This window comes from Copadichromis virginalis, linkage group LG16 (assembly GCF_057382275.1).
Source record: "Copadichromis virginalis isolate Kocher_CV1m ecotype Utaka linkage group LG16, C_Virginalis_male_GT1.1, whole genome shotgun sequence".
NCBI classification, from domain to species: Eukaryota; Metazoa; Chordata; class Actinopteri; order Cichliformes; family Cichlidae; genus Copadichromis; species Copadichromis virginalis.
Genome location: NC_140633.1, coordinates 17355121 through 17369723, shown reverse-complemented (window position 1 = coordinate 17369723; position 14603 = coordinate 17355121). Strand labels below are relative to the sequence as shown.

The 14603-nt window shown below is 37.9% G+C and overlaps 2 protein-coding genes across 2 annotated transcripts; both read left to right on the top strand.

Moving 5' to 3' along the window:
* Positions 1–1463: 1463 nt before the first annotated feature.
* cfap97d2 (CFAP97 domain containing 2) lies at positions 1464–3833 on the top strand. Its single transcript, XM_085435652.1, has 6 exons — positions 1464–1612; positions 2412–2514; positions 2730–2810; positions 3032–3150; positions 3242–3425; positions 3555–3833. The coding sequence occupies exons 1-6, from the start codon at positions 1569–1571 to the stop codon at positions 3714–3716; spliced, it is 693 nt and encodes a 230-aa protein (XP_085291778.1). The 5' UTR covers positions 1464–1568; the 3' UTR covers positions 3717–3833.
* Positions 3834–4291: 458 nt separating this feature from the next.
* cdc16 (cell division cycle 16 homolog (S. cerevisiae)) lies at positions 4292–14304 on the top strand. The gene is made up of 18 exons (XM_085435648.1): positions 4292–4515; positions 4693–4747; positions 5008–5105; positions 5261–5299; positions 5423–5563; positions 7769–7928; positions 8038–8132; positions 8486–8619; positions 8825–8904; positions 8999–9048; positions 9132–9205; positions 9320–9445; positions 9997–10149; positions 11607–11670; positions 11770–11831; positions 12113–12248; positions 12954–13044; positions 13473–14304. The coding sequence occupies exons 1-18, from the start codon at positions 4468–4470 to the stop codon at positions 13724–13726; spliced, it is 1860 nt and encodes a 619-aa protein (XP_085291774.1). The 5' UTR covers positions 4292–4467; the 3' UTR covers positions 13727–14304.
* The last annotated feature ends 299 nt before the right edge of the window (positions 14305–14603 follow it).

Below are 14603 nucleotides of genomic sequence, written 5' to 3'. Positions count from 1 at the left end.
TTAGTATTCAAATCAATTCAAAATTGGTCACAGACATTTGCCCATGCTATAATCACACATATTCAAAGGCCTAGAAACATTTTACAAATATCTCAGTTTAACTGTTCAACAAAAAACACAAAAGTGTAAAAACAAAACAAAAATAGGATGGAAGAGATCTAGAGGCATGTAACATGATTTTTTTCCATCTTGGTATTCTCCATCTGTCCCATCAACACATCTCCTCTTATACAACAAAATAACAAAGTGGACTGGAAATGTTTTATTGCATATAATTCATTCATGAGAGTGCTTCCCACGCACTGAGGCAAGACTACGCTGGGAGATGGAAGGGGGGCCAATTAATTCACCTCTGAGGGCATCTGTGGGGAAATGCCAGACATGAGGCCTGTAGCCGTGACAGATCGACATCAGCTGCTAACGTCTACGACAGCTTTGTGATTGTGCAATATTCTCATTAAACCTGTACTTGAAGAACAGTTTGCTTATGAGTATTTACAGGTTTGAAATATGTGTGAAGTGAATGTTACAGTTTATTTTTCTGGCTAATTGTTATCTTAATGACAACATTTATAACAGCTTATAAGAGTGTGAAAAAACGGTGACGTGACCATTTTTTCATCAGTGCTTTTTTGTTGTTGTTGTTGTTCCTTCTAGCGTGAAATTTGAATGCTTAAAAGTAAAAATGCCATGTGTGTCAAAAGTCGTCGTAGCCAGTTCCTGTCAGTAGGGGGAAGTGTTGCATGTATATTCATTCATAGAGTCAAATCACTAGAATAGGTTTCATTCAACAACTCTGATTTCCTCTTTCTGTCTTTTATTTCCCGGATGATACACATAATACTTTATAAACACATTGAAATAATACAACGTGATACCACAGTATAGAAGTGTAATGCTTTGTATTTCTAATTTAAGTTAAAGGTTTCACAATAATTAACTTTCCTCATTTTTCCTCATGACCAGGCAAAATCTAACAATGTCATTTCTTGTTTTGTGTATAAACTAAGTTTGCACTAGTGTTAGTTTAAGTGGCACTGGTGTAAGTTTTCCACTGTTATTGACCGTATGTACTTAAAATACAAAAGATACTGTATACTGTGTCCTTACAGCTTATAAATTCATTCTACATTTGGTTAAATTAATTCCACTGATGCTCTAAAAGATGAAGAGATCAAAGTGATTAGTGGACATAATGTCTAGCCAGACACAGTAAGTGTTATTTGTTTTACTTTGTAAAAGTAAACTAAACTAAAAAATAAATAAATAAAAGCAGTTTATGTTCTAGCTCATTTTCCTCATTTTCAGCTTTGAACTATGTGTAAATGCGTCTTCACACAGCGGCTCATTTTACAGCCACTCGCTCCACAGTCTGCTCGCTAATTAGCCTATCTCTGTGGCTGTATGTGTTTCTCTGTGTGGAACAAACCAAACAGGCGCATCGTTTGAAACCATTCATCTCCGCTCTCTCGCTCTGCTGTCATGGCAACCGTGTATGACTGGCACGAAACACACTGCAGTTTTCTGAGCTTTAGTCCGCGCGGACGGTTCAGCGTACTCTCGGAAAGATGAGTAAAGAAACCAAGGAAGCAGGGCAACCACAGACTGCAAGGTGAGGCAGGGAGCCCGAGGGTATTTACGCTAATTGATTTATTGGCGTACGCGCCAACTGTTGATGCACCCTGTTAACAAACTGTCCGTCGTTTATTTGGATTAAGAGATGCTGGACAATTTAGGAAAAAAAGTCCCATCTCTACATAGGCCCTACTGCTTTATTTATTCGGCAAAGCTGTCCTCTTTGCATGAGCCTATTTTCCACTGCAGAAACTTTCCAGGGACCGTGAACCTTTGGGGGGATTCACTTCGTTTACATGGCTGGAACTGGATACAAATAAGTTAATCTAAAGCACTCATAAATAAACATACAGTCCATGAAACAGAAACACATACCTGCCACATAGAGCAGGTGTATAAGAGACATGGAGATGGCCAAGTTATAGGTACTAGAAAAAAGAAGCACCCCTGATCTGGACAGGGCATCCCAGAGCTTGTTATTCTTGCATAATTTGCCCATACTTTTATTGTGCTATTCCTTATATTGTGCTATTCATTGTATCTTAATATATTGTATTGCTAATAGTTTAGTCTGTTTTTGTTTTTGCTTTTGTTTTTCTTAATGTTACTGGACTGGAGCAACCATAACCCACATAATTTCCCCAGGGATTAATAAAGTATTCTGATTCTGATTCTATTTTAAATAATCTTGAGCAATTTTAAAACAATCCCCATGTGGATTTTATTTGTTATAGTTTTCTTCATTTTCATTGTATCATTAAAATGTGTGAAACTGTTTTCTGCTGAGTGTAAAGGGCTTGGTTTTTTGCAGCTTTTTTTCTGTTTTCTCTTTACAGGAAGCTGTCGCTGCATCCCTTAGCAGTGCCCCTGTTTCCCACTGCAAGCAAATACCTGCAGGAGAAATTGGACCAGGCTGCATACGACATGCACAGAAAAAGAGTTAAGAGAAAAGTCTTTGATTTTTACATTTTTTTAAAAAACATTTGTCATCATTTTCCCTGTTTGCCCATATTCTAAATGTCTTGACCTTAGGTTGTTTGGGGGGGGTTTTGTCACAAACAAATCTACCTTTTTGTTTTATACAGTTGTTTTAAAGTCAGGATAATCACGGTTTACCGCCTCAGACAGACATGTATGTGGTTTTTTCCCCCAAGGTGATGACAGCAAATCCAGTGGTAAACACGGGACCACCAAAGACATATAGTCACCTCACTCCCAAGCAGAAGAATCACAAGGTTGTCCTTTGAGTGAGAAAACATAAGAAATTTAAATGAATAATTAGAATCACAAAATTATTTTTACCTCCAGTCAGTGTAGAATAAAGTATTGTGAAGCCTGAAGTGATCCAATGTAATAACAATGTTTTAGAGTGACTAAAACACAGTTTTTACATACATGTAGTTAGAATAACCTCCTGTAAATGTGACTGTTTCTAATCACATTTTGTTGAATTAAGACTGAATCGCTGAGGATGCTGGAGATTCAGAGAGAAAACAATAGGCTTAGAGAGAATATATCACATATTATGAGCACACCTGGAAGAGTCGACAACTGGAATTTCTATGAAAAGAAAAGGTCAGTTAAGTTTCGTAATAACGATGTCAGAACAATAGGGTTTTCAAAGAAATAAGGCGGCTTAATTGTGCTTTCTTTATCTTCAATATAGCCCTGGGAACAAAAATCAGCAGCTGGAAATACTCAGAATTGCCCAAGAGAATCAAAGGATCCAGCTTAAACTGAGCCAGTGCAAACCTTTCTATGTGAGGGCTTGGCACGAGGATTGGCTCAAAACTACCGAAGTGATGGAAAGAATTAGTCACTATCCTCATGACAGAGAAAATCAGCAAAAGGTGTCCTTTTCTTTCTTCCTTAAAGCTGCATTGCATTCCTTAACTTCTATGCTCTATATGCTTTTGTTTCACACTATATGTACAAATCAGATAAAAATGTGAACACCTGATCTCATGTGTCACTGCTAGGGACAAGAAAAAAGCAGCAAGGTAAGCAGGAAATGTGGTGCAAAGCAAAAGAAGAAAAACGAGCAACAGGGAAGAGGATACAGGAACACAGATACCTTTAAAACAAATGCACTACCAAATGAGAAAAGGAATGAAAGAAAGAAATCACAAGATACACCCTAAAATTCAAAATAAATCAATTAAAGCAGTCATTCTATTGACAAGTCACATGTTTTTGATGTATTTAAAAATGCCAAGGACTCCTAATAAACCTAAAAATAAAAACAGGAAAAATGTTAATGCAGTATTTGTTATTCTGTGATTAGGTAAGCAATTTTAAATGCAGTTTTCTTTTTCCTTTTTTCATATTGTTACTTTATTTGTATTTCATTTTATCCTGACTTCATTCTATTATATTTTTACTTTCAGAATACTTCTTACATTATTAAGATATTTGTTTAGTCATTAGTGTTTAAAATGTATTTCTCTTTTATCCCTATACCATTCTGCCGATTTATTCTATTTGTTATGCATGTATTGTGTTTATTTAACTGCTGTAAGATGAAAGGTGTTCCTGTTGTATCTGTCTTCACTGTTGTTAATGTGATGACAAATAAAAACAGGGGAAATACACTGAAATAACATATATTATTATTGTTGTTGTTGTTGTTGTTGTTGTTGTTGTTGTTGTTGTTGTTGTTGTTAGGTTAGGCGGCCCGGGGGCCAGGAGCGTCAACGTGGAACTTTCTATCACGACGTAGTTTCCTTACGGAACGGTTTAGCGGAGCACTCATTGCAGAAAGAAGCCGCGGGTTTGATTTTACGCAGCTAGCGAGATCTCACGTAGTGTTTTAGTGCATTGCTTCCTCTGCTTCTTAGAATGACACACTTGTGATAGTCAGAACTTTTGACAGTCCACTTTTAAAAAGTCAAAATGAACCTCGACAGACTCAGAAAGCGAGTGCGGCAATACATCGATCAGGTAGGAAAAAATATTAGTTTCTGTGTTGCTAGCTTACGCTAGCTTTTTTTTTTTTAGCACGTTTGGTGTCAGTGGTAACGAACTCTTGCTGTTTTCCTCTTTAACAAATAACAGCCAGTGAGCAGCTTGACATATATTTTGGAGACTGATGCGGTGCCTTTGTGTGTTTGTTTACAGCAACAGTACCAGAGTGCTCTATTTTGGGCCGACAAGATAGCATCTCTCTCTCACGGTGAGCAAATTACGGTAGTTCTAATCTGTCTGTTAGAGTAGCATTACTTAACCTGTCAGCAAAACTAATGATGGTGTGTGTGGTGCTTCATGGGAAGTGGTTACGTTTTCCTGTTACGTTGCAGCTGAAAGAAAGTTTTACTAGCGGTCTGGGCGGATAACAGATTAGCATCCTAGCACATCTTCATTGGTGTGAAACCTGCCAGCGATAACTTCCTAACCTCTAAAACTGATAACCCTATCGACTTTGTTTACATACAGAAGATCCCCAGGATATTTACTGGCTTGCTCAGTGCCTTTATCTGACCTCACAGTACCACAGAGCCTCCCATGCCCTCCGTTCACGTAAACTTGACAAGGTGCGTTGCGTGAGTGTTGAAAAGTGGGTGATTGCCTTTATAACCGTGTTTAGTACGGGGGTGGTGTGTGTTAGAGTTAAACTGTTTGTCATAAAAAAGTCAGCAGCATAATGTCAGACCAAAGTTTTAAACATCTCTTGTCTTCTCTTTAACAGCTGTACGGAGCTTGTCAGTATCTTGCTGCAAGGTGTCATGTAAGTAAATGGAAGATGCACAACATGCCAGTTGTTATAGCCTTTTCTGCAATCTTCTAAATTGCAGATAATCGATTAGATCTGTCATTTTTAATGCTTCTTATTTGTTTCTGCTTTTTCTAGTATGCTGCCAAAGAGTTCCAGCAGGCCTTGGATATCTTAGATGCAGAAGAGCCAGCAAGCAAAAAGCTTTTGGACAGGAGTGGAAAGGAAGACAATGAGACCTCAGAATCAACCAAGGATTGGGACATGTCCCCTGCTTCTGTAAGTCTGGGTTGCCATGTGGTGTGTATGTTTAATGAGTTATATTTTTAAATGATTTGACCGCTCATTATATCACAGCGGAGTTGTAGATAGAAAGCCCTGTACTGCCCTATATTGCACCTTAATTTGTTTTTATATAATTGCGTGGAATGAGTCTTGAGTTGAATGTTTTTAATAGGCAAAAAATACATAAATAAGTAAATGACGAGTTAAATTTTTTCTTCTTTTTTTTTCTGCTGATCTGAAACTTGATCCGATCTGTGACGAAAAAAACATGATCCGGTCCAAACCGTGAGACTTTTGATCCGTTGCACCACTAGTATACAGTGGAATAAACAGTTACTGATGTGTAGTAATGACAGAGAGTAAGAGGAAGAAGCTCCTCATCATTCTCTCTGTTTTGGCCTTAAGGGAGCAGAAGCGCTTCCCAGACCTCAACAGTGAGAAGAGTCCATTGTTGGGATGGGAGAGATCCCTCATAATCTTCTTGGCTTTGGTCTTGCACCGCTTAGTGTAGTTAATTGCTGTATGTGTGACGATGTTCTTGCAAACTTTCATTCAGATTGGCCCACCTGTTAGGGAGGAGATGGAGGTGCATACAAACATACATAACAGTAAGAAGATAGTTGATCTTGTTGAGGACTTTAGGAATTTCGTAAAGCCCCTTACTTTTTAGCTGCGGACAATATTCTACAATACTGACTTAGTGTTATGTTTGTGGCCTGATCACATGTAGTAACCAGTTATATTGTAACCTGTTTGGGTATGCTTAGAAAAAGACACTTAACGTTGAGATAACTGAGTGTTAGATTATTGTATAAAATAGTGCTGATTGCATCCTTTGGACATGCTCTGCCAGCTGGCGTGGTCTTTTCACATGACCTCACGAGGGAAAATTGAATACAGAGGAGACGGCGTCAACTTCAGCTCAGCTTGTCAGTCTGTTAAACTGCTGGAGCACCTGACTCAAGCACACTCTCCTTCGCACAGACATCATTTACAAAAGTATTTAACAACTAACCAACAACGAGAAACCATTTGATGCTTAAGAGACACAGAGTGACAGTAGGCAGTATAGCTTTGGTTTTTTAACATGAAACTAATTCTTTCAGCCAGGGGCCATATAAAAATGACACCCTGAGACTGCTTTTTAGTTTTAGCTTTCTTTTTTTCCACTGTGATATTGTTTCTGTCACTATTTAGCTAATATGAACTAATTTTAGTCTGTTAGCAGCAATCAACCTAGTGAAGTCACAGTCTGTACTGAAAAACAGTCACTTTTAACTTAAAACACTTATTTTTTGTAATTCCAGCTTCACAGACAGTGTTAGATTTGTGACAGTCAATTAGAGCAGGGCTCCATGGTGGAAATTACCTTAATACATGTAGAGTTTCATATCCAGTTTAAGTAAAAGTGAAATAACTGCTTAACAATTTAATTTAACAAACATAATCGAGCCTTGTAACTCTCCAGGAACTGAAACTGAGAAATATTTTCTATCTGCGATGGTGTATCTTGGGTTGCTCTTCTTTCCTACCATGTAAACATCTTCCATTTCCATTCATCGTTTGCTCTTCCTGTGTTATTGAGTACAACTAGTGAGTGCAGCGAGCGGTGCTCAGTTGAGTCATTTGCTCACTTTTGGTTTGCACATCACCAGCTGATAGTATCTTCTCTTATGTCTACACAGCTAGGTTATACTTAATAGTATATTTGTACCTTTTGTGAACCACATTTTCTGTTTCCACCTTTAGCGAAAACCATTTTTCATGTGCAGTGAAAGAAGCGTTCGGGAAGGGTTGAAACATTTTAGCACAAACAATGTCCCCCAGACTCTGTAACTCTCCTCCTTTGGACTTGAGATTAGTGAATTCTATAATCTATTTTAAAAACCAGTTACCTATGCTCAAGTTCCTCAATAAGCACCCACACTTCAAACAAATTAAGAATGATCAAGGTCTTCAAACACGTATTGAGGCATGAAGGATCCTTTGTACCAGTGAGTTATGTCCCTGTGCAATCCACACAAATTCTGTTTGTAGAGAAATAGCATAAATTGTTCTTTCCTTCAGGATGTGAGAATTATCTCAAAATGCTGTCCAGTGTTGTTGTGTATGGAGTATTAACACTCTATGAATTTATGTCCAGTGTCATAGACTCAACCTTTCTTTCTATTCATCTTTGCTCCCAATGAAATATTTCAGATCAGCAGCTCCATCTGCCTCCTGCGGGGTAAGATCTATGATGCCATGGATAACAGACCACTGGCCACCTCCAGCTACAAAGAGGCCTTGAAACTGGATGTGTACTGCTTTGAAGCCTTTGACCTTTTAACGTCCCACCACATGTTGACTGCACAGGAAGGTGAGACTCTGTGGCCAGCGTGTGCACTAAGAATTCCATTTTGTGCACATTAATGCCATAATAATTCCAGTAGTTTATAACAACGCTGTACGTTTTCATCTTTCAACAGAGAAGGAGTTCCTCGACTCCCTTCCTCTGAGTCAACAGTGTACTGAGGAGGAAGAGGAGCTGTTACACTTCCTTTTTGAGAATAAATTAAAGAAGGTAAGGGGTTATGCATTTAGTTTAACAACTGGATTTTAACTGTGAATTTATAAAGTTGGGGGTATTTTTTCCCCCTCTTTTCAAGGATTGCAACCAAAGGCCCAACGCTAACAGTGAATTTATGATTAAGGATATTTTTTGTGATATCAGCTCACTGGTTTGCCATTGCTGATAACAAATTATAGAAAAATGATCTCTATGCAGTTATTATAAGCATGAGTGTGTAGAGTGACTGTTGTCTGTTGTTGCTGTGTGATGGTTTTGTCTGTTTTCACACCATCTCACATTTTAACCTTGCTATGTGCTTTCACAGACATGAATTTGACACATGCTCTCTCTGCTTTCCTCTGCAGTATAACAAGCCCAGTGATTTAGTGGTGCCAGAGATGGTCAATGGTCTTCAGGACAACTTGGATGTCGTCGTGTCTCTTGCTGAAAGGCATTATTATAACTGTGATTTCAAGATGTGCTACAAACTCACATCAATGTAGGTGTCCCAGGGTTTTCATTTAGTAGTAGCAGACTTAGTGCCACTGTAGAATCTAAGAAAATGAAATCTAGCTGTAGATTTTGCTCTTTAACTACGCTAGATTATATTTGTATACATTTAGATTTATGAATGACTAGCAAATACATTTTTTGTGACTTCTGATTTTGGTGATGTACCTGAAGTACACCTGTTTTGATTACAGGGTAATGGTTAAAGACCCCTTCCACGCCAGCTGTTTGCCAGTCCACATAGGAACACTGGTGGAGCTTGGAAAAGCAAATGGTAAAATATATACACGGGTTTATTCATACAGCATGTTTAGTTTGGTTCCCCTGAATATCAGTTTAATGTTTTTGTTTTGTTTTTGTCCGTGCAGAGTTGTTTTACCTCTCACACAAACTTGTAGACTTATATCCCAACAACCCAGTAAGTTTTTTTTTCATTATTTGATCTGTTATACATTTTTTTCCCCCAATTATTTTGCTGATAACTAAAAACCTTTTAACCAGGTGTCTTGGTTTGCTGTGGGTTGCTACTATCTCATGGTTGGCCATAAAAACGAACATGCTCGACGATACCTCAGGTATTTATGTTGCCTCTTAAAGAGAAATCCATCCTTTTTGTTACAAAAAAAAAAGTTACTGACAGTTTATGTTCTGGTCTCTCAAACATATTTGCTGTTGTACATCTCCTTAAGCAAAGCCACCACTTTGGAGAGGACTTACGGTCCTGCATGGATTGCCTATGGGCATTCCTTTGCGGTGGAGAGTGAGCATGACCAAGCCATGGCTGCCTACTTCACTGCTGCTCAGCTGATGAAAGGGTAGGTTGATGATTGATGTGTCAGAGAATGATCCATACGCATGTAAAATGTTTGTCTGTATATAGCTGCGGTTGGTAAAGAATTTTGTTAAAACTTTAATTAAAGAGTCAAATATTTCTATCATGTCCTTTAAAAACCTCAGCAGTATCCAAGCATAATGCCATCCAGGTTGTGTTGAACATACATATATTTTTGCTGTATTTTTGCCAGATTACATGCTGAGAGCCACGAGTATAAAAGCATTTCCTGCTATTGACAAGAAAAAAATATTGGCTTAAATGTCTGCAGCCATTTTTGCAACCTTTTATTTGTGTGTTTGTGGTGTTGTTTTGGGGTCATTGTGACATTCCTGCTTTACATTCATGCTTAAGTGCATGCTTTTGACTCCTTGAATCTTTCTAGACTATAATGGTGACTAAGAAACACAACATACTGTCACATGTAAAAGTCAGGTCATGTTATTGTTGAGTATTCTGTGTGCATTGACGTGCTTGTAAAACATGAGATGAGGATAGATTCAGCTTTCCTGTTTCCTGTACTCTGTTACACAGGTGTCACTTGCCCATGCTCTACATTGGGTTGGAGTATGGATTAACCAACAACTCCAAGTTAGCAGAACGTTTTTTCAGCCAGGCTCTTAGCATTGCTCCAGAGGACCCATTTGTCATTCATGAAGTGGCAGTGGTTGCATTTCAAAATGGAGAGTGAGTATGACGGCACAAACACCCTTAAACTTTTTGTTGGACACATTTAGGATAAATGTTGTCATCAGCAAATGGATATTGGTATCATAAACTGTATAGAATGGATGGGTGTAATTACGCTCATGTCTCCTGTTGGTCTGCAGCTCTGCTTCGGTTTACAAATTCAAACAAACACTGTGGTATGAACGAGAGTTAAAAATGGCCCAAATTCTTTCATCTTAAATAAAATGATCAGTGTGGCTGCTCTTCTGGGTGTTACAGTAGAGCTTAACCACCCAAGCATCTATGAAAAAGAGGATTTAAGAAGTTTAACAGTTACAAAATTAGCTCAGCAGTTTCCACCTGAAGATGATTATACCATGTTCTGATTGAGTGATTTCTAAAAAGCTCAAATGTGCTGTTCTGGTATCACTTCAGACTTGAATGAAGACAGAAAACTAAACAACAGCAATGTTTGTACATTGAAGTTGATCTAGGTGGTAGCTAGCTACAAAGCTATGTAGCTAATTAGGATATTAAAAACACATTAGCAAAGTAGTGATGGAGGATGAACATTAACTTTTTCTACTTCAATAAAACTTAATGTGAGGTTTCCCGGTGGGCAAAGAAAATGCAATCATAGGGCAGGTAAAGACGCTTAAAACAAACTCCAGTCAACAGAACATCTGTAATGATCCATCCACAGCACGAGGTTAGACATCAACATTTTTGTGCGTGTTTTGCATTACTTCCTTTGGAAAATTGCTAAACCTCAGCTTAATCTACCCATTCAAACAGCCTAAAAATGTGATGCACATGAATAGCCGACAATGATCAGAGCTTATTTTTAGAGGGTGTTTATATTAAATTAAACAAAGATGTAAAGCATTACAGCACATTTAAAGGACGACAGCCTTAATGAACAGAGTAGGAGCTTGGCCCCGTAAGCAGGTTTTGGTGCGTCACTTAACAAGCAGATAATTAAATGAGGTAAATTTAGCAGCTAGTTACCAAGTTTTGCTGCCTTTGTGAGCACCCAAGTGTACACGTACACACATACACAGATATCATTTAATTATGCATTATTTTAAGCTTTAGTTCATTGAAGTTGTCTAAATCATGTACAGTTGTCATGAAGGGGGAGTTTATGGACAAATTGCTTTTTGTGACCTTTTGTTCTGTAAACATGCGAGTTTCAACTGTAATGTTGGAAATCACTGGACCGTGACAACAATTTTGGAACCAGCCTCAAGTAGCCATCTGAGGAAGTCGTTGCATAACGTGTGTTTGCATTTATGTAATCTTGGTTTTTATACAGTCTTGGTATTTAAGTACAGTGTAGGAACCATGTAAGAGATCTAAGAGATGTTGCAAATTTGAGTAAATCCTAATGTATAGAGTGCACTGTTGTCATGTGTTAGTACACAGATTGCAGACAGTTATTTAGTTGCTTTCTAAGAACATTTTTTCTGTTTCAGCTGGAAGACAGCAGAGAAGTTGTTTCTTGATGCACTGGAGAAGATCAAAGCCATAGGGAATGAGGTAACAGCTGATTGTTTTAACTGATACCATCAATGTGATCCATGTCTTGAAAACTTAAGTCTTTGCAATATTTTTGTAATTTTGTTTTTTTAATTAAAGGTTACTGTGGACAAGTGGGAGCCTCTGTTAAACAACTTAGGTCATGTATGTCGGAAACTGAAGTAAGTACTACTTAATTACATCAAGACTGTATTTGCAGACTGTGTTATGTCTCATTGCCATGGTACATGATACGCTCAAAGTTGATTTTATAGTTACTGATTAATTTCGCTACATATAAATTGGAAAATTATATAGCTGTTGTTATTCCATCAGCAAACATAGAAATGGAAAGTTTTGTAATCATTTTAAATGCACTATTTATGACATGTAAAGCCTGCTGATGATGTTTGGCTCACTCAGTGAGTAACAGCTTTGCATGTTGCTGTGTTTGTTTCCTTAGAAAGTACGACCAGGCTCTGGAGTACCACCGTCAAGCTCTGGTGTTGATCCCTCAGCACGCCTCCACCTATGCTGCGATAGGATACGTGCACAGCCTCATGGGTGACTTTGAAAGTGCTATTGACTACTTCCACACGGTAAACTTTAAAGGGATCCGTTGGTTTTGTTCCTTGTTTGTCTTTTAGTAAGAGGCACTCACAGGGAGTTGGAGTTCCTGTGGGTTCTTAACAGTCTGAAACAAAGTTACTAAAATGAATCTCTCATAAGATTACTGTGTTACTGGTATTTTAGGTAGCATTTTTAGTAGGAAAGAAGGAATAATGTATAGCCTATGAGATTTTATTTTATTTTTTTTTTAGTTAACCAAACACGTACACCAAAAAAAAAGTACACAAGAATAATCTGACATAAACTATACACCGTCTAGATATCGTACAGGTTCACTTAAAATATAAAATGACTTGGCTCCAAAAATTTGACTTCTATCACAAGTTAATAAGATAAAGTAGCTATATTATAGTTGCATCTTAAAAAATATAATATTGCCCAATGCAGAGAGGTATTTTTGATTTAGCAGTGACTTTGTTTTAGGGGTTTTTAAGCCACAGATATAATGCATGACTTTGATCAATGTTTGGTTTTAATTCTTATTTTAGCTCTTGAAACGTTCATTTTAATTCTTTATTTGTTGTTGAGGGTGCTGTCCAGAATACTAGCAGCCATTAAAATCACATAATTGTATTATTAGCACATAAAACATAGTCAAAACAATCTGTTTTTATCATTTTTAAAAAAAAAGGGTTAAAGTAGTTTGTTGGGGGGTTTTTGTCTTTCTTTGGCAGGCACTGGGACTGAAAAGGGATGACACTTTCTCTGTGACGATGCTTGGCCACTGTATCGAGATGTACATCGGTGACACTGATGCATATATAGGTTGGTTTCAATTTTGGAAAATATTTTCACATTTCTTATGTCTCATATAAAGTAAATTGTTAAAGAATTTAGCTGTAAAAAATATTCATAGTCACCTTTTTTTATTATCTAAAAGGGTATTTCCTTTGTGTGAGATTAGGCACCTTCTTAGGAACCTTGTATTTGTGATGCCACCATAGACAATAAAAGGGTCTGGAGGCTAGCTGTGGTTGCAAAAAGACTTTCTCAGGAAAAGCATAATCTTCTCTAATATTCTCCACTGAAATCCAAAGCTATCTGCAGCAATATATTAATAGCACTATAGACTAAAGGGGTAATTATAAAAAAATAGATTTGGGCTTTAACTGTCCTTTTAAGTCTGCGTAATTGTAATTACATGAGTGATATCTGCCTCAGAAAATGAAGTCTTCCTGTTTGTTTCTGCTAAGGCACAGACATCAACGATAAGGTGCGAGGCAACTTGAACACTCCAGCGCTGATGAAGATGCTGAACACCTCAGAGCCTGATGACCTTCTAGCCACTCCGAGATTGGAAGACACTAGCATCATGTCTTTGGAAACGCCTATCCCAAATCAGGACAAGATGATGCTGGAGACGCCGCTTCGGCTCTCGTTAACCCTGGAGTGTGACATGTACGAGAGCGACGTGATGTTAGACACCCTATCAGACACCAGCACGTGATCTCTGCCACGAGGTGGAACTGTCGTGGCAACAGGGTGGCATAGGTTCACATATCCATGCCCAAGGACAACACAAAACCTTAGCACCTGCTCTTTACCAAAGGCTTCCTGAGGTTTCCCCGTCTTGTGCATAGTATTGTTGTTTCTCTAAGCAGCAAAACACAGAAGAGGCAGTTGTGAACATTATTAACATGAGTAAGTATAGATTAAATCTGATACGGCACCTGCTGTATTGCATATTATGTTTGCATGAATGCACTTTAAAAGGGGAATACCTTGGTTAAGGTGCTTAGTACGTGGCCTAGCAAAGGCACAGCACTGGACCTTGGGTTAAGACACTGGGATCATGTGTTCCTATGACACTTGAATGAATAGGGGAAAGAAGCCACACGCCTCACGTCATAAATTAAAGACTACAGTTCCTGTGGCAGCGCCCCCACCCCCAATGCTTAACCTGTGGATTTTCAACTTGAATAAAGAGCCAGCTAACAACAAGCCGTTTTTGGTGGGGGAAAGCGTTTTGATTATTCTTTCAAGAAACAATGCATTTATCTTGAAATAAAGAAATGTTGAATAACACCTAATCATTTCTTTTTTTAATTATTACTATTGATTTCAAAAATCTACTAAACACAGTTGGTTCGGTGAATAATAATGAGAAGTTTTTAAATATTTTTCTTTTTCTACACATTTGTTTACTAAGTTGTCAAAGCTGAAATGTTGTAGATTATACGTTTGGTGGTTGAAAGAGTTCTTTGCAACTTAACACGAAAATTTGTTTGCTCATAAATGTGTTCAACTGAACCACTAAACAGAGAGATTTGAAGGAACAAAACACATTTTATTGTGTGGTTTTTGACACCTCGTCATTCACAGCT